The sequence below is a fragment of the Melospiza georgiana genome, chromosome 6, assembly GCF_028018845.1.
Source record: "Melospiza georgiana isolate bMelGeo1 chromosome 6, bMelGeo1.pri, whole genome shotgun sequence".
Lineage (NCBI taxonomy): Eukaryota > Metazoa > Chordata > Aves > Passeriformes > Passerellidae > Melospiza > Melospiza georgiana.
Window position 1 is genome coordinate 62,354,804 of NC_080435.1, and position 19,775 is coordinate 62,374,578.

Consider the following 19,775-nt stretch of genomic DNA (forward strand, 5'->3'; position numbering starts at 1 on the left):
CACGCAGCTGAAGTGCTGCTTGTCAATTTGGAATGATTTAAAAGTCTACATTGTGGCACATGCTCCAAGTGGGACTTTAAATACAAGGAAAAATGGAGTTGTTTGAATTCTGCTTGGGGAAAGAAACAGGATATTAACATTTTTTATTTTAGCCAGGTTATATGTTAGGTATAGCAGGGGGGAACAGTCTGGATTGATAAAGAGTAAAATCCTTTTGTTTACTTCCAGCAAATGCCATCCCTGTCACTCAGGTTTTCCATCATTTACCTGTCCAATCTCTGTTCGGTGTCGTTTCATGACAAACAACTTGTGTATAAAGGAAAACAAATGTATATTATTTTTTTTCTATTGAGTTTGTTTTGTTCTGGTGTAATATATTGTCCTTAGAACATCATGTAAAGCTGAGAGATGAAGCAACTGATACATTATTTATAATAAGCATAAAAAATACATTAATGTACGATGCATACTTGTGTGTTTTGGTTTTTGCCCAACATGAAAATCATAGAATAATTTGGGTTGGGGGGACCTAAATCCCATCCACCCCTGCCATGGCAGGGACATCTTCCACTATTCCAGGTAGTTTCAAGCCCTGTCCAACCTGGCCTGGGACGCTTCCAGGGATCCAAGGGGCAGCCACAGCTTCTCTTCCCATGGATGTTGTAAATATTGCAAGTAGTATCAAAGGCATACACAATAATAAAAGGGATGGTTTGATGGCTATGAAAAAGCTTTTTGCATTATGAAAGTATGAAATTTAAGTGTAAAAACCTGACAGGTTGTGAACACACATTGGCTTATGTTCAGCTGAAGTTGCATCCTTACTCTTTGCCTTTATATTGAAATATTGAGGGAAATATTGAGTGTTTGTTGCAAGCTTTTCACAAAATCAAGGGGTGGGAAAAGCTGGAGGGGACCACAGTGGGTCCCTGCTTTGTCCTCCCCAGTCAAGCACTGCAGTCTCGCGTCTGGGCCCCTCATGACAAGAAACACTGAGGGGCTGGAGCGTGTCCAGGGAAAGGAACGGAGCTGGGGAAGGGAATGGAGCCCCAGGATAGGCTGAGGGAGCTGGGCAGGAGCTGGAGAATCCCTGAGGGAGCCGGGCAGGAGCTGGAGAATCCCTGAGGGAGCCGGGCAGGGGCTGCAGAATCCCTGAGGGAGCCGGGAAGGGGCTGCAGAATCCCTGAGGGAGCCGGGCAGGGGCTGCAGAATCCCTGAGGAGCTGGGCAGGGGCTGCAGAATCCCTGAGGAGCTGGGCAGGGGCTGCAGAATCCCTGAGGAGCCGGGCAGGGGCTGCAGAATCCCTGAGGGAGCTGGGCAGGGCTCACCTGGAGCAAAGGAGGCTCAGGGGGCTCTTGTGGCTCTGCACAAGGAGGGCACAGCCCGGGGGGGGGTCGGGCTCTGCTCCAGGGAACAGGACAAGAAGGAACAGCTTCAGTGGAGGTTTAAATGGGATATTTGAGAAAATTTCTCCACGGAAAACGTTGTCAGGAGCGCCCATCCCTGGGGGTGCCCAAGGAAGGCCTGGAGGTGGCACTCAGTGCTCTGGGCTGGGTGATGAGGTGGGCATCGGGCACAGCTCGGACTCGCTGATCTCGGAGCTCTTTTCCAACCTCAACGATTCAGTGATTGTGTCACTGTGGGGTTCTGTCACTGTTATTCTTGGTTTTCTGTTATTCTGGGGTTTCTGTTTTTCTGGGGTTTATCTCAGTCCAGAGTTTCTGTTATTCTGGGGTTTCTCTCAATCCAGGGTTTCTGTCCCTCAGGGGTTTCTCTCATTCCGGGCTTTCTGTCCTGGCGGGCTCCCGCCGCTCCGTGAGGGGCCGCGCCCTCCCCGCCGCGCGGGGGCGCTGTGGCCGCGCCCCCTCCCCTGCGCTGCCCCGCGGCCGTCCCGGAGGGCGGCGGCCGCCGCCTTCCCACAACGCCCCGCGCGCCCGCCGCGTCCCCTCAGCGACCCCCGGCCCGGTCCCGGTCCCGATCCCGATCCCAACCCCGCTCCTGGTCCCGGCCCGGCCCCCGGCGGCGGCCGGACCCCCACTCCCCGCCCTGCGGAGCGGGGAGCGGCGCCGGGCATGCGGGCGGTGGCAGCGGGCCGGGAGGTGGGATGCTGTCGCGGAAGAAGACGCGGACGGAGCTCTCCAAGCCGGGCGAGGTGCAGGGGAAGTACGTGAAGAAGGAGACGAGCCCGCTGCTGCGGAGTGAGTGTCGGGGGGAGCGGGGGCCGCCGGCTCGGGGGGCCGATCCCGAGGCCTTTGTGTGCGGCCGCCGCGGGTCCGGCGGGCCCTGGAGCTGCGCGGCCTTGGGGGGTGAGGGGCGTGAGGGGGAGGTGTCCCCGTGGGTGTGTGTAGGGGCTATTTCTCCCTGTAAAGGTGTGTAGGGGCTATTTCTCCCTGTAAATATGTGTTCGGTCCTGTTATGAGCCCTGGGAGATGACGGAGGGAAGTTAAAACTGAAAGGAAAGCCAAGTTTCAAAGGGAGCCCTGCACGCCTTGTTCCAGCGGGCGCTCAGCGTGCCCGAACTTGGTGGGTTTTGTGGGTTTTATGATTCTCTCGGTGCCTGGTTCCTCAGTTTCAGCAGGCGGGAGTTCAGACGTTGATTTTAAATGAAGCCAAGAGCTCCAGGGTGAGGCTGCCGGGGCTCGGAGCAGCCGGGCACAGGGAAGCAGGGAAGGGGTCCCTGTGGCCCGGGGCATTTCCAGGGCTGCGGCTCCTGGGTCCCTGAGCCTGCTCCTTCCAGACCCGCGCTTGTTTTCCCCATCCGGGCACTGTGGGATGAGATAACTGTCCCGCCAGGCAGTTGCATAAAATCCCTGCATAAAAAATGCTCCAGGTCCTCGCCGTGACTCAACCTGGTGAGGTCACCTGGGCTGCAGGGATCTTCCCGTGGCTCTGATGCCGCAGCCCTGTGCTCCTAGGGCTGGGCACAACACCACTAACTCACGCTGAAAGTGTGCTTGGCTTTGGTTGTTCGTCTCAGAAGACAACCCGAGACTGAAATGGGTTTGTTTGCCCAATAAATAAATAAATGAATTTATTGCTGACGCTTTCTGGGGTGCACCAGATTTTAACCGCAAGTTGTAAGGGTTTATTAATAAAAGGTAATTAACAATAGGAATGACCTCGTTCTAAGCAAAAGTTATAATCTGTATTAATTTATCTGGAGGGAAACTACTTATTTCTATCATGTTGAAAGTAAAAGGGAGAAGAGGAATGTTTCACGTACTGGAGGGAGGCAGTGAAATTCTAAAGGAGAAAGTGAAATATCTCCCTGATAATTTGAGGACTTAATGCATATGGAATGACATCGTTTTTTCTGGCTGAACTTTGTGCCTTTGGGATTAGTGGGGGCAGTGTGAATTCTGTTTCTATCTTGGATTCCTGTGGGCATTAACATCTTGTCATTCCCAGTTTGTAAGGACAACATTCCCAAAGAAGCAGTAGCCAAGATATGTGGATTTTCTTGACCCTTCTCACAGAGAAGCACGAACCCTGACTGTTTTAGCCACAGCACAGTGTGGGTGGTTTGGGTTTTCTTTTTCTTGTGTGGTTTTTTTGATGGGTTTGGGGTTGCTTTGTTTATTGCAGCTGCAGTTTTGCTCAGTGGGTTCCTGGTGTGGGCTGTGCTGGTTTCTGCTGCACCTGGACATTCTGCAGCTTTACCACCACATTTACACAGGTGTTACACAGAACCACAGAATGATGAGGTTGGGAGAGACCTCTGAGATCACGGAGTCCAACCTGTGCCCTGACACCTCACCCAGACTACAGCACCAAACCTTTTGTTAAACACATCCAGAGGTGGTGATTCCACCACCTCCCTGGGAAGAGCATTCTAGTGCTTTATTATTCTTTCAGTGAATTTTTTTTCCTAATATCACCCATCCCTTCCCTGGTGTAGCTGGAGGCTGTGTCCTCTGGTTCTGTCAGAGACCGACCCCACCTGGCTGCACCTCCCTGCAGGGAGCTGTTGGATGTGAGAAACGCCAGTCACTTGGTTTTAAAATTTTAGAAGTTTGATAGTAATAAAATGGTTATAAAAATAGTAATACAATTAGAGTAATAATAATTTGGATTAGGACAATATGAGACAATAGGAACAAAGAGTTACAGACAGTCCAGGTACCTTTTCTGGGCAGCACGAGCCTGAAAAAGGCCCCACGTTAACAGAGGATTAACCCTTAAAAGCAACAGCCTGTTGCATATTCATACAGCTCATCCATGATGCATAAATTCCATTCACACACAGGATTCTGCCTGGGCAGTGTCAGCTTCTTCCTCATAATCCTAAATGGCATCATCCTGCCGGAGTGAGGCAGGAAGAAGTTCATTTCTCCTGATAATGGAGCAATGAATTCTCTTTCTCTGAAAGATTCAGGTGTCCTGTGGCTGCTATCTCACTGCCAGTCCTTTCTTTAGAAAAAAAGTATCCTACATAGCATCGTTTCTATTTTAACATTTTGTTATAACCTAAAACTATATTTAACACACTACTAAAGAGAATTAACACAGCATCACTTTCTAACACCACACGTACAATATTCATTTGAATATTTTGAAAAGCCAATCGCAAAATACGCATTTTTCACATTAGAGATGCCTGAAGTGAATTTCCCACTTAAGTTCGAGTGTGTAAATCTCTGCCCGGGCAGGGCTCTCACTTGTCCCCGTGCTCCCCGGCAGATCTGATGCCTTCGTTCATCCGCCACGGCCCCACCATTCCCCGGCGCACGGACCTGTGCCCTGCCGAGCCCGCGCCCTCCGCCTACGGCCCCGGCGGCGGCGACGGCCTCGTGTCCCGCGCGCAGAGCTTCCTGCGGAGCCCGGTGCCGCGGCCGCCCCACGAGATCCTGAGGCGAGAGAGCAACAGACTGTCGGCGCCCTCGTACCTGGCCCGCAGCCTGGCCGAGGTGCCCCGGGAGTACGGCTCCTCCTCCTCCTCCTCCTCCTCCTCCTCGCAGCCCTTCCTGGCCGAGGCCGGCCCGGGGCTGGAGAACGGCGATGCCCGCGGCTTTTACTGCGAGCACTTCTACGACGGCCACAGGAGACGTCCGCTGAACGAGCGCCTGCACGAGGACTACAGGTATTATGAGCACAACAGTGATCTTTTCCAGAGGATGTCCCACAATCATGGCAGGCACACTTCAGGTAAGGATTCCTTGGTGGTTTTCTTTAAAATCCAGTTTTGGTGACGGTTTGGGGAGTGTGGATGATCGGGGTTGTGTTTGAGGTGTGTAGGACAGAGCTGCTTTGTCATGGCGTTTCTGGGGTTTGGGTCATTGGAACTGAGGGTTTGTTTACATATTCCAGTAGTTCACACATACCCAGAAAGGAAAAATAGATTGAAACCAGGATTATTTTCACAAATAAATGGAGTAAGGCTTAGCATGTTTTGTGTATGTGTCCTCTGCACATCAGTTTTGGGTAATTGGGATCACACATATGGTTTCTAAGGCTGGGCCATTGGAATTGAGGCTTTGTTCACACATATCCAGAAAGGAAAACCAGATTTAAACCAGGATTATTGTCTTAAAGAAATGGAGTAAGGCCAAGCTGGTTTTGGGGTTTTTAACACCAGGCATATGTACATCTCCTCTGCACATCAGTTTTGGGTCATTGGAATCAAGGGTTTGTTCACACATATCCAGAAAGGAAAAATAAGACTTAAACCAGGATTATTTTCTTCAATAAATGGACTATGGCCAAGGAAGTTTTGTGTACATCTCCTCTACACATCAGTTTTGGGTCATTGGAATTGAGGGTTTGTTCACACATATCTAGAAATCAAAAATAGACTGAAACCAAGATTATTTTCCTAAATAAATTGAGTAAGTCCAAGCAAGTTTTGGGGGTTTTTAATGCCAGGCATATGTACATCTCTTCTACAAATCAGTTTTGGAATTGAGGGTTTGTTCACACATACCCAGAAAGGAAAAATATACTTAAACCAGGATTGTTTTCTGAAATAAATGGAGTTAGGCCAAGCAAATTTTGTGTACATCTCCTCTGCACATCAGTTTTAGGTAATTGGAATTGAGGATTTGTTCACACATATCCAGAAAGGAAAAATAAGACTTAAACCAGGATTATTTTCTTAAGTAAGTGGACTATGGCCAAGGAAGTTTTGTGTACATCTCCTCTACACATCAGTTTTGGAATTGGAATTGAGGGATTGTTCACACATATGGTTTCTAATGCCGGGTAATTGGAATTAAGAGTTTGTTCACACATACCCAAAAAGAAAAACTAGAATTAAACCAGGATTATTTTCTTAAGTAAATGAGCTGAGGCCGAGCAAATGTTGAGGTTTTTAATGCCAGGCAAATGTGCATCTCCTCTCCACATCAGTTGCTGGCTTGCAAGAAATTTTATTCATTGGGGGACATCTCCTATTTTCATGGTGTAGAGAATAACCAACAACTCAAATACAACATTGCAGCATTGTTATTATTATTGTTATCATTAAATTTTAATTATCATCTTATTACTTAATTTCATTGTTTGAATTTGACCTCAATAATTAAAATAATTCCTTATAAACAGTCATAGGGAGGAATGATTGCTTTGTGTAATTAGCAAATTGGCATCTAATTAGTGTTGAAATTTACTTCCTAATCCTTCACTCCTTTCTTTTAGCTTTTAAATTTGTTTGTAAATATGATTGTTTCCCCCTAAGTTTCACTGTAACTTTTTTGTTCCCTAAAACTAAACAGCATAAGGAAGAAGAATCCATTAAATATTACTTTTCTGAAATATTTGACTCTGATATGACAAAAACTATGCCCAAGGAGGAGTTGGGAACAAACATTTCAAACCTGTAAATGATGTGCCTTCAGTATGAAATACATTGTTACCTTTATCTATGAACAAAATTGTGATTAGTGTCTGATAAAACAAATCTCCTGTGTAGAACAAGGAGCCTGCCAGGGAGAACATCAGCTTTTAGTGCTGCTGCCCTGGTGTGTGGGGTAGAACCTGGCAGTGCCTTGTGCTTCCTTCCCCACACAAACACTTCCATGGAAATGGAAATGGAAATGGAAATGCCAGCCAGGGAATTCTCAACTGCTGGGGTTTAACGCCTGCTCCTTGAATCCTCCTTTGCTTTTCTAAATGTGAATATCTCTGATCTGGCTGGATTTTGTGTGGATCTCTGCAGTTATTGCTCCTCCAGCAGGCATTAAACATTTCCCTGTGCAGGTAATGAGCCCTGGGATTGTGCTGGGATGTTTTAGGGAGGAGGGGAGGATTTCACAAACCAATCCCTCAGTTTAACCTTCAGAATTAAACAGCAGCTGGGTCTGCTGAGGAGATTCCCAGAAATGGAGCTCTGGCTTGGAAGTGGAGATTCATAGAGCAAATTTATTTCAAATTTGTAAAAGGAGCTCCATAGTTTGCTCAATTGTAGCAACATCTTCTTCCTAAATAGATTTTTTTTTTGTGCTGTTTGTTGACCTTAGCCCTGGAAATCATAAAGGAGCTGCTCCTGTTTGCTTGGTTTGGTCATTGACTCTCATACTTTAACATTTCATATTTTGAACAAGTTTTACAAGGTTTGGTGCTGGGTGAGTATTTAATCTCATGCACTCATAGGGACAGACAAAGCTGAGCCTTTCAGTTGCCAATGGTTTCCCTTTCCTCCATTTTTTTCCATCTCCATCTGAACACCTAAAATCCTCTTCCCTTTTTTCTTAAAAAATTATGTGGCCCAAAATAAGAAAATTTTAGGTTTTGTTACTTCCTTCATCTCACCATTCAGCTTCTTTTTATTTGAACCATCCCATGCCTTCACAGCTTCAGTGTTTTCCTTGAGTTACCCAAATGTCTCTGCAATTCCTTGTTTCTTTTTCTTGCATTTCCAGAGCCTGTTGCTTTCACTGCCTTTGTCTAAATAACTTTTCTTCCCTCGTCCCCATTGTTGTTTCTCTTCGTGGAGATGCCAGAATTGCCTGGTGCCTGCAGTTCCAAAGGAACAATGTGGTTTTTAGCTGGAGTTGGTAAATGCTGCCCCTCGCTGTGCCTGTGCCTGCAGAGGTGCCTGCTCGGTGCTGCTGTGTTCGGGTGCATTCCCCAGGAGGTGTTGCTGTGAGCTCGAGGTGTCCCTGCTCTGCTGCCCTTCCTGGTGCTCACACTGAGGGGCTCTGGGGGAGAGGTGCCCGTGCATTTCAGCTCTGTTCTAACCTGGGACTCTCCTCTCTGGGACTGGAGGAGTTACAAACTCGTTCTGCTCAAGGCTCAGAGTGTTCGGGCCGTGCTGGGGCAGCCCTGGGCTTGGCAGCAGTTGCTGTTTCAGCATTGCCCTGTCCTTCCATGGCACTGCTCCTTCCAGTTTTCTCTCTCCCTGTGCTTCACTTCTGCCATCTCCTCCTTCCCATATTTCATTCACTTTGTTCCTCATTACCAATCCAGTGCTGCTGATTTTCCTGACCAATATTTTCAGTTGAGATACCTCCTAATTTTACACATTTAGCTACCTCTGTGGCATTTCTTAAATTTTTAATTTCTTTTTTTTATTTTTTTTAATTATTATGAGTGTCCTTTTCAAACTTTTAATTCTAAGAGACTTTTACCTGTCTTTCCTCGCCATCTCTTTCCTCTCTTCTAGGTTAAAGTTTTGGGGAGGTCTGTGGTTGAAGTTATACCTTCAGTGTAGATTGGAACTAACTTGTAACCAAGACCTCAGAGTTATTTGTGCCTGTGTGAGCGGTAAGCTGAACCATTCTTTGTGTCTATGACAATTGCTGAGCTTGAAATCAACACTCTCAATGTAAAGGCACTTGCTGCTGGTGGATTGTGATGAGTTCACTGGGATGTCACAGGAGAAAAGGCAATTTAACAGAGAATCCTCTGTGCTTTTGGTTCATCTGTTAAGTTGTACCCATGAAAAATTGCAGACTTGTAAAATGTAAGAGCAAAATAAATGAGATTATGACACAAAACCCATTTAGAGCTGAAATAGCCATATTTTTATTTTTCTGTGTGTGCCCTTCTCTCATTTTTAAACAAATGGCAGTTCCTGCCTTTTTCTTCTTTTGTGCTGATTTTGCAGGAATTGTGCAGCATAATTCTTGGTGCTGTCAGAGTTCTTCCTGTCATTTCCTATTTGTGAGTTTGTGCTTGCTTGGAACCCCCATTCCCTGCAGCAAGAGGTGCTTGTGCTCAGGAAGTTCCTTCAGAGGCTGTGCACAGGGTTAGGGAAGGTGGGACCTGCAGACCTGGCTAAACAGGAGAGTTATTGGAAATTATTAGGGATTTTATTGTTAGTGATTCTTTTCAAATTAAACACTTTGTTCATCTTCTCCTCCTGCTCTGATGAGGGGAAGGGAGAGGATTTTGGCATCCTGAAAAGGCTCTCGGGACAATTGGGCTGATTGAAAACAAAGAGTGTTTTGTAAGATTTATTCTGCAACACTTTGGAAATGTGGGTGAAGTCACTGCTGGGGAGTTCTGAAATTTCTCTGCATTTTCTACCCCAGTGGAATTTTCTCCTCTGGATTTGCTCTTTGCCCTTTATGCTGGGGATGGGATCTCTCTGCTGCTCTTTTTACCTGCCCTGTGCTGGGAATCTTTGCTCCAGAGGTTTGGATTTCTTTCCAGGCAGGGTTCCCTCAGAAAAATCCCTTTTACTGGGAAGGCTCTGACTTCATTCCCAGTTCCTTGTTCCTTCCTAAACACAACTTCCCTGAGTGAAGAACTCACTGCAGACTGTTCACACCTGGCATTTATTTGGGTTTGTAAGAGAAGGAATTTTTGCATTGATAAAGTGCACTGGAATGTGCTGCTGAAAGTCAAAATTGATAATTCAAAACCTTCAATTGAAGATAACGGATTTAAAAATGGAAGGAAAATTAAAGCCTCAATTTCAGTGTTGATATTCCTTAAAAGCAGCAGCTGAACCAAAAAACAACCCATAATATTATATAAATTATATTATATTATATTATATTATATTATATTATATTATATTATATTATATTATATTATATTATATTATATTATATTATATTATATTACATTATATTACATTATATTACATTATATTATATTACATTATATTACATTATATTACATTATATTACATTATATTACATTATATTACATTATATTGCATTACATTATATTACATTACATCACATTACATTATTATATTATATTTATTTATTTTATTATATTATTATAAACAGAATTACCAGATGAGGCTTGAAAAGGTTTTACAAATGCATAAATTTAATTAATTTTGACCATCCTTGAGATTTGATAGTGCCACTCCAGAGAGTGCTCATCCCTAAGCAGGGGAAAGGAGACATTTGGGAAAAGAGGATAATTTAACTTTATTTCTTGGGAAAGCAGGGAGAATGAGAATTTTTATTTGTTCCAGCTAGAGGAGTGTGTGAGCAAGAAAACCCTGAGAGTTCCAGTGAACATGCTCAGTTTATCTCATCCTCCATGCCAGGAAAATCCCAAGTTTTACACCAAATGTTTGTATAAAAACTCTTCAGCTTTTCTGTTTGTGACACATAAATGTGGTGCCAGCCCCCAGTCCAGGGAACACACAGGAAAATCCTGTGTGGAGCTTTGGGGCTCAGAATTGAGCTGGAATTGAAATGCAGAAAATGTCATTCCTGGAAATTTGCCATGGAAAAGGCAGCCCATGGATTGAGGCTGTCTTGGAATTTTCTTCTTTGGAAAAGATCACAGAGGAATTCACTCTTCCCAGTGTTGTTTAGTTGAAATTACAGGTGTGTGGATATATATTTATAAATACATATAAAAGTTAATTTTCCTCTTCTCTTCAAAGCTATAGGAGGAGTTTTTCTCTTATGTGTGTATCCATCCTCCCACAAACCAACATCTGAAGTTTAGCAGGAAAACCAACAGACAATTTCTTTTGATCTCTAAAAAATTAATTTTATAGGAAAAAAAGTCTCAATTTTAATAATTCCTGATTTTCATCAAGCCACGGTGGTTGATGGCTTTAAGGCCCCATGAATATCAACATCTTAAAACTTGCAGCAGAGAGAATATTCCAATATAATCTGTGATAGAAGGGAAAAATTGATTGCTACAGCCATCAGTTGATCAGTCTGGCCTTTGATTTCATGTCCATGGAACATTGTTCAAAACTGGTCATTTCTACATCTCTACAAGTTTATTTTAATGGTTTGGCTCTTTTAATGAAAATGGCAAAAGGAATGGATAAAATATTTGTGATCTGGTTATTTTTGTTCTTTGCATCATGGAAATTAAAAATAAGAGGCATTGGGAGAATCCGTGTGTCAGGAGAGCTTCAGTGCAGAGGGTGGCAGCTCTTCCAATGTTGGGAATCATTAACCTTTACCTTTAGTAAAAATAAATATGGATTTAAGGCTATTATTAAGGAGGAGGAACTGTAAGAAAAATACAGGGATGTGCAGGTTTTAACAATAAACAGAAAAATAAGGATTCTTCTCCCCAAATTTGTGTGTTCAGCTCTCCTGGCAGTGCTGATTTAACAATCACAATTTCCACATCCCTGAAATCCCATCCCAGAGCTTCCTAATGGGGGAAAATCCTGGGTTTGTCTGGCCCAAACACAGCACTCTGAAGAAGCTGAAATATTTTTATTTTGTCACTGGCATGTGGAGCTGAAGCAGCTTCCCTTCCAAAGGTCAGGAATGCTCCAGATGTTTCATTTCTCTGGAATTGAGCTCTGAGTTCAATCCCAATTAAAGATGGACACACTTCCCTTTCCAGGGCTGGCAAACAGGTAAGTCCTGACACCAGAGGAAATCCTGTCAGGCCACACAGTTCAGAACATGACAAGGGTGAGCACAGAGTTTTAAAGGAGGATGTTTGTGAGGGAGGTTTTCATTTATTTTTTATCTATCCCCTTGTTTTGGAGCCTTCCTGTAAGTTTATTTTTAATGATTATAATATTCTGTTAGGATATAGCTCCCCCAGGTTTCAGGGTGTCATTTTAGATGAGAGAGACTCTGACTTTCCCTTCTCTCAGAAAATAACCACACCAAAATGTTATTCCTGAAGAAAAGGAGCAGGGGGTGTATTCCTGTCAGTAAATGTGTGTGGGGGTGAATTCTGACTGGTAAAAAAGTGTAAAAAGTGGCTCCCAAATCCCTTCTGCTGGCTGTGGGAAACAGCAACACACAAACTCTGCTGTTCATGGGATTGAATGGATGCATTTGGCTGTGGGATGAAAGAAAATTGGAATTTTCATTAAAGCTAGGTAGTGTGAGGGACTGGAGGGAACTCCTTAAAATGAATTTTAAAAGAGAATTGAATTGACCCCAGCACATCCAGGAGGTAACAAATTCCCAGGGATGGAAAGAAACCTGCAGAATTCTTGATTAAAATTCTTGATTGTCACTGGGGTTTTGTGGTTGGGTGTCTTGGGGATGTTTTTTCTGAGTTCTCTGTGCTTGCTCATCTGATTTTATTTCTTCCCAAGTCTCCCTGGGGAGGGATGGGACAGGAGCTGTTTGTGTGGGCATCTCTCACCCTCCAGCTGCTAAAATCTCTGTAAAAACTCTGAGTGTTACAACAAATCCCACATTTCAAAGAGCTGCTGAGCAGTCTCTCAAACCTAGTGCTGGATCAATCCCAGGGAAAAGGTGGGAATTTCATCAGCTGCAGCTTCCTGGCAGCTCTTGGACCCCAGCCCTGCTCGTCCCTCCTCTCTTGTTTGCCTCGTCCTGTTGCTGCTCTTGCCTGGTTCACCTGAAAAGCCTTGGCAGTGATTTGTCTGGAGAGTTTTAATTTCTGGATAGTTCTCATTTCTAAACTTTTTGGTGTTTTGTTGGTCGATATATGAAATTTAACTTGGTTTGTTTTTGTTGATAAACGAAGCAGCCATAACAATTCATAAACAAAAATCATCATTTCTATAAATCTCTCCCTAAACCCCGATCTCCCTTCCTTTTAGGCATCGGGAGAGTTGCTGCTACATCTTTAGGAAACTTAACAAATCATAGTTCTGAAGATTTACCTCTTCCTCCTGGCTGGTCAGTGGACTGGACTATCAGAGGAAGGAAATATTACATCGACCACAACACCAACACCACGCACTGGAGCCACCCGCTGGAGCGCGAGGGGCTGCCCCCGGGCTGGGAGCGCGTCGAGTCCTCCGAGTTCGGCGTTTATTACGTGGACCACATCAACAAAAGGGCTCAGTACAAGCACCCCTGTGCTCCCAGGTGAGCCCCCACCTGCCCTGCCCCCCGGGGTTCCCTTAGCCAGGGAGGAGATGGTTTTGTGGCATAAAACAGAAAAAAAAAAAAGGTATTTTCGGCTTTGGCGCTTTTCGCGGTTTGTCTGCTGTTTGGGGGGTTCAGAAGCAGGAGGGTGCTGCTGGACAAACAGAGCAGCTCTGCAGTGCCAGGGAAACAGCAAAGGTGATGAGAAAAGAATTGAGCTGTACTCTCAAAGTCTGATGGGCCTGGAGGTGCTCTGGGTGTCTGAGATGTGAATTAAGTCTTGGCTGGGATGAAAGTGGGTGTTTCAGCCAGTCAGAATTTCAAAGTAAGATAAAACTGCATAAATATACACACCAAATCCAATCTTAATTGTTTATCTACACCAAATCTAACAGTTAATTGTTAATATACACCAAATCCAATGTTAATTGTTAATATACAGCAAATTAACAGTTAATTGTCAATATGCACCAAATCCAATGTTAATTGTTAATGTACACCAAATTAACAGTTAATTGTCAATAGGCACCAAATCCAACTGTTGTTAATACACACCAAATTAATGGTGTGTATTCATTGTTAATATACACCAAATTAACAGTAAATACACACCAAATCCAATGTTCATTGTTAATATACACCAAATCTAACAGTTAATTGTCCATATGCACCAAATCCAATCTTAATTGTTAATACACCCCAGATTAACAGTTAATTGTAAATACATACCAAATCCAAGTGTTAATTGTCAATATGCACCAAATCCAATGGTAATTGTTACATTGTTAATCCAAATTGTTAATTTCTACTGCTCAGTCTGTTCTGCTGATACCCAGGAAGAGAAAGTTCTTCACCTTGTGGCACAAAACATAAATATATGGGGATATCTTTAAATGGAGTAACTGATCAGCTGCTGCCTGAATCCACATCAGTTCTGACTTGTTCAATGGTGGATTATATGAATCAATACTTTTAAAATGATTTAAAAACAGCTCAGTGCTTTGAGTGGGGCTGAGGTGAATTTCACCAAAATAGCAGCAGCAGCTATTGCTGAGTGCAGACTCAGTGAGGTTGCAGCAGCAGCCTTGGCAGTGGTGAGTCTGTGAATAATGTTCAGAAATGGTGAGTGTGTGTAATATTCAGAAATGGTGAGTGTGTGTATAATGCTCAGGAATGGTGAGTCTGTGAATAATGTTCAGAAAGGGTGAATCTGTATAATGCTCAGAAATGGTGAATTTGTGGATATATAATGCTCAGAAATGGTGAGTCTGTGTATAATGTTCAGAAATGGTGAGTCTGTGTATAAAGTTCAGGAATGGTGAATCTGTATATATAATGTTCAGAAATGAGTGAGTCTGTGCATAATGCTCAGAAATGGTGAGTGTGTGTATAATGCTCAGAAATTGTGAACTTGTGTATATATAATGCTCAGAAATGAGTGTGTGCATGATGCTCAGGAATGGTGAATCTGTGTATAAAGTTCAGAAATGGTGAGTGTGTATAATATTCAGAAATGGTGAGTCTGTTATAATGCTCAGAAATTATGAATCTGTGTATAATGCTCAGGAATGGTGAGTGTGTGCATAATGCTCAGAAAGGGTGAGTTTGTGTATAATATTCAGGAATGGTGAATCTGTTATAATGCTCAGGAATGGTGAGTGTGTGTATAAAGTTCAGGAAGGGTGTGTGAGTGTACAATGCTCAGGAGTGAGTGCCTGCAGGGTGCAGTCTGTGCAGTGTGCAGGAGCTGCCCCTGCCTGCAGGGTGCATTCTGTGCAGGGTGTGCATTCTGTGCAGTGTGCAGGAGCTGCCCCTGCCTGCAGGGTGCATTCTGTGCAGGGTGTGCATTCTGTGCAGTGTGCAGGAGCTGCCCCTGCCTGCAGGGTGTGCATTCTGTGCAGGGTGTGCATTCTGTGCAGTGAGCAGGAGCTGACCCTGTCCCCCTGTCCGTGTGTCCCGCAGCGTGCCCCGCTACGATCAGCCGCCCCCCGTGTCCTACCAGCCGCAGCCCCCGGAGAGGAGCCAGGCCCTGCTGGTCCCTGCCAACCCCTACCACAGTGCTGAGATCCCTGACTGGCTCCAGGTCTATGCCAGGGCTCCTGTCAAGTGAGATTCTGCCTTTTTTTTTCTTCTTTTCACTCTGAAAATGCAAAAAAAAAAATTGAATTTCTGTGGCTGACAGCAGAGCTTGTGCTGTGTTTGGTTTTTAGGCTGAGGGAAGGAGTTGTACCAAATGTTTATCACATTAATTTGCTTTCTTTCAGGCATTACTTGGAGTGATCACTTTGTGCAGCTCCCACAAAGCTCTGTCACAGGCTGAAGGATGTGTTTTGCTTTCAGAGTATTTACAAGAGTGGTACCACGTGCTCAGAAAATATGTGAAACATTTCTAGGGTGGAACTTCCTCATGTCTCTTCTAGTTCTTTTTAAACAGCGCAGCTTTTCCTCCACCTTTAAGAGTTTTTAATCACAGAATCATGAAATTGTTTGGATTGGAAGGAACTTAAAAATCATTCACTCCCACCCCTGCCATGGCAGGGCCACCTCCCACCATCCCAGGCTGCTCCCAGCCCTGCCCAGCCTGGCCTTGGGCACTGCCAGGGATCCAGGGGCAGCCACAGCTGCTCTGGGAGTCTGTGCCAGGGCCTCAGCTCCCTCACAGAGAAACATTTCTTCCTAATATCCAACCTAAATTCACATTTTTCCACCTTAAAGCCATTCCCCTTGTCCTCCATCCCTTGTCCAAAGTCCCTTTCCAGCTCCTTTGGAGCCCCTTTAGGCCAAATGCTGGCTGACATCTGTATTTCTGTTTCTATATTTCTGTTCAAGAAATTGCATTGAAAACTAAAGGCTAATAAAAAATCACTTTGTCAGAAAAGCTGCTGCAGGAACAGGGAGTCTGCTCCCAAAAAAGGTTTGAGTCAGCATCAAGAAATGAGATTTTCTAATGGGTGCAGCTCTGCAGAGCAGTAACACTGAATAGAAAGCAGTAAAATCCCAAATGTGGTGCAATAATTATTAAATCATGTGTATTCTTAAGGAGAATATGAAGAAATTCAGTTTTCCAGCAGTGAGGACAGCCTGGAACTGCAAATTCAAGCTGTGGTGTTCAGTGACTTCCACTAAAAAAATTCCTTTTTTTTATTACCTGCTCCTAGTGACACATTTTGAATGAGTTTTATTATTTCTGGTGACTGCTGGGTTTGCCAGCAGCCCATAAAATTTAAATTGCCCTAAAATCCCCCAGAACACTGGGGCTCCACACTCAGTTCCTGTAGGATTTGTATCCTAGAAATCCTTCCAGGTTTTGGCTGCAGATCCATTCATTTATTGAGGTTTTTGGCACATCCAGTGTAAATTTAAATAGCTCAGCCTGTGTTGTGTGGATTATTTTGGATATTTTCTTAAAAACTGAGAAACAACATAAGAGAAATTCAACAATGCATCAGGGATTTCTTTATAGCAAAGTAGGCTGAGACAAGTTTTTAAATTTTTAATTATCAGCACAGTTTTGCACTGAAATAATTGGTTTCATTTTGTCATGATTTGTTACTTACCCCTAGCTCTGTAAATTGATTTAGCTGGGGGGGTTTTTGTTTGTTTTTGTTGAGAGGAGTAGATAACTATGGGAAAAATAAGAATATTAGCTTTTGTTTTAACAAATTCCTCTAGAGCATAAAAATTAGGGTTAGAAAAAGCCTGAGAGAGAGTCTGGTAGGTGTTAACCAAAATAATCTTTGTTTATAGGAACAAATTCCTTGCTGTGAGGGTGGGAGGCTCCTGAGGAGTGGGAAGGGAGAGGAGGGAAAGATGAGCAGTTCATGGCTAATTCCCACCAAACCCAGTGCTAATTGTTAATTGTTAATTGTTAATTGTCAATCCACATTGGCCATTTCTGCTGCTCAGCCTCTTCTGCTGATACCCAGGAAGAGAAAGTTCTTCCCTTGTAGCACAAGTGCCTGAAAACTTCAGCACAGAGCTCAAACTCCAAACAGCTGCAGTTGGTTATTTCTCTGGTTTTGGGGGAAAAAAGATTTTAGCAGGGCAGCCCTGTCAGAATCAGGGATAACTTAATCCAGAGGCTGTGGTAAGTTTAAGTGAAATTGTTAAAATTCCTCAGAGCATCTTTGGAAGTCACCTGCACCTCCTGGTGCTTCTGTGGTGCCTCTGGAATGTGACTTTGAGTGGGGAATGCAGTTTATTTCCATAAATCCCCTGATATCACAGCCTCAGCCTGCAGCCAGGTGAATCCATCTGCTCCTGTGCCTCACCTGCATTGAATATCTCCATTATTCCAAATATCTCCAATATTCCAAATATCTCCAATATTCCAAATATCTCCATTATTCCATGAGTTCCTCCTGTTCTGGGATGGGCAGAGCAGGCAGCTCCCCATTTCCAAGCTCAGGCAATCCCATTTTGGGTGGGCTGTGTGAGGGAAAAGCAGGAAAGGAGGGTAGGGCAGTGAGCCTGGAACCACAGCAAGGTCATGGACATATTTTATGGAAAATCCTTTCCTTAGGATCTTTTCTTCTGAGAAGCTGAGAGGCCTCAGAACAGAATGTAAACATTGATTATCTGCTGCTGTGGGATGCAACAGGTGCATCTGGGATTGGGCTCATGGGGTTGTTTGTAATTAATGGCCAATCACAGTCAGCTGGCTCAGACTCTGGTCAGTCACAAGATTTTATTATCATTCCTTTCCTTCCTTTCCTTGCCAGCCTTCTGATGAAATCCTTTCTTCTGTTCTCTTAGTATAGTTAATATTTAATATATAATTTTCTTTTCATATAATATATATCTTAAAATGAAATGAAACATGGAGTCAAGATTCTCATCTCTTGTCCTGGGACCCCTGTGAACATCACCACACTGTGAAAATTGTGTATTTTATGATTGGCTTTTGCAAATATTCAAATGAATGTTATATGTGTGGTGTTAGAAAGTGATGCTGTGTTAATTCTCTTAAGTGCTGTGTTAAATATAGTTTTAGGTTATAAAATATGTTAAAATAGAAACGATGCTATGTAGGATACTTTTTTTTAAAGAAAGGACTTGCACTGAGACAGCAGCCACAGGACACCTGAATCTTTCAGAGAAAGAGAATTTATTGCTCCATTATCAGGAGAAATGAACTTCTCCCTGCCTCGAAGGCGCTGTCAGGATTCAGAGGAAGAAGCTGACACTGCCCAGCCAGAATCCTGGGTTTGAATGGAATTTATGCACCATGGATGAGCTGTATGAATATGCAACAGGCTGCTGCTTTTAAGGGTTAATCCTCTGTTAACGTGGGGCCTTTTTCGGGCTTGTGCTGCCCAGAAAAGGTACCCAGACATCTGTAACTCTTTGTTCCTGTTGTCTCATATTGTCCTAATTCAAATTGTCCAAATTATTATTACTCTACTCTAAACCATTTTATTACTCCTAAACTTCCAACATTTTCAAACCAAGCCGTTGGTGTTTTTCACTACAACCTCCCTATTTTTAACCCGCAGGTACGACCACATCCTGAAGTGGGAGCTGTTCCAGCTGGCTGACCTGGACACGTACCAGGGCATGCTGAAGCTGCTGTTCATGAAGGAGCTGGAGCGCATCGTGAAGCTGTACGAGGCGTTCCGGCAGGCGCTGCTGGGGGAGCTGGAGCAGCGGCAGCAGCGGCAGCAGTGGTACGCCCAGCAGCAGCACAGCGCCAACTACTGAGCTCCCGCCGCGCCGCGGCTCTCCCGGGAAAAGCGCTTCTGGTTGAAAAGGCAGCTTATTTTTGTTGACGTTGCACCTTTGTTATTATTATCCTCTTGAATATTTTTCTACATGTATTATGTGTTGTTTATAAAAGAAGTGGAAATTGTTTGTTAATCTTTTTTTGGCCGTGCCGGGAGTAGTTTGTTATCCTGAGAAACCAGCAAGTTCCGTGGTGCCCTGCTCCTCCCTCCCCGGCCTGAGCCAGCTGCAGTATTAGAGCTGGCTGTGTATTTCTGAAGGGCAGCAGTCACGTCCTGGCTTCCACACCTTGTCCCAGCGCAGATGCCTCGTTCAGGGGTTGGGATCCCTCTCCTGAGAGCTCTGCCCTTTGTTTACAGCTTTAATGTACAGACCCAGCCCGGGGCCCATCTCAGCCCGCCATCCGCGCGCTTCGCCCAGGTGAAGCTGAGTTGCCTTATTTTTTACTTTAGCTCATTAGTACTCCAGCCTCACTCCTCGTTTCCACACAGGTTACTCAGAGGGGGACACTTGTACCTTCCCAAAGACCAAGATCTCTAAGCAGAGTGGTTTTGATCCTGCATTTCCCAAAACCTGACCCGCTCCAGTGGAAAGGCAGCAGCACTGACTGCCCCACTGTGCCACCCCAGGGGGAAAATCAGGGATGTAACAGCAATTACTGGGTTTTTTTTTTAATGAGCTTTTGTCTTAAAGCTCCTCACTTGGGGAAAAATCTTTAATTGTCCAGTTACCCTCTCCAGTAATTTCATTTGGTTCATTAATTGTCCTGATATGTTATTTATGGGTTCTTTTCAGTGCAATAAACACTGCAGACAAAAAAGTACATTTCTTGTAAATCCTACGAATTCAATAAAAATCATTTTGTTCGAT

At 44.2% G+C, this 19,775-nt stretch overlaps 1 protein-coding gene across 1 annotated transcript; it reads left to right on the forward strand.

Moving 5' to 3' along the window:
* The first annotated feature begins 1,950 nt into the window (after positions 1-1,950).
* SAV1 (salvador family WW domain containing protein 1) lies at positions 1,951-19,775 on the forward strand. Its single transcript, XM_058026450.1, has 5 exons — positions 1,951-2,198; positions 4,681-5,145; positions 12,914-13,184; positions 15,147-15,290; positions 18,680-19,775. The coding sequence occupies exons 1-5, from the start codon at positions 2,105-2,107 to the stop codon at positions 18,882-18,884; spliced, it is 1,179 nt and encodes a 392-aa protein (XP_057882433.1). The 5' UTR covers positions 1,951-2,104; the 3' UTR covers positions 18,885-19,775.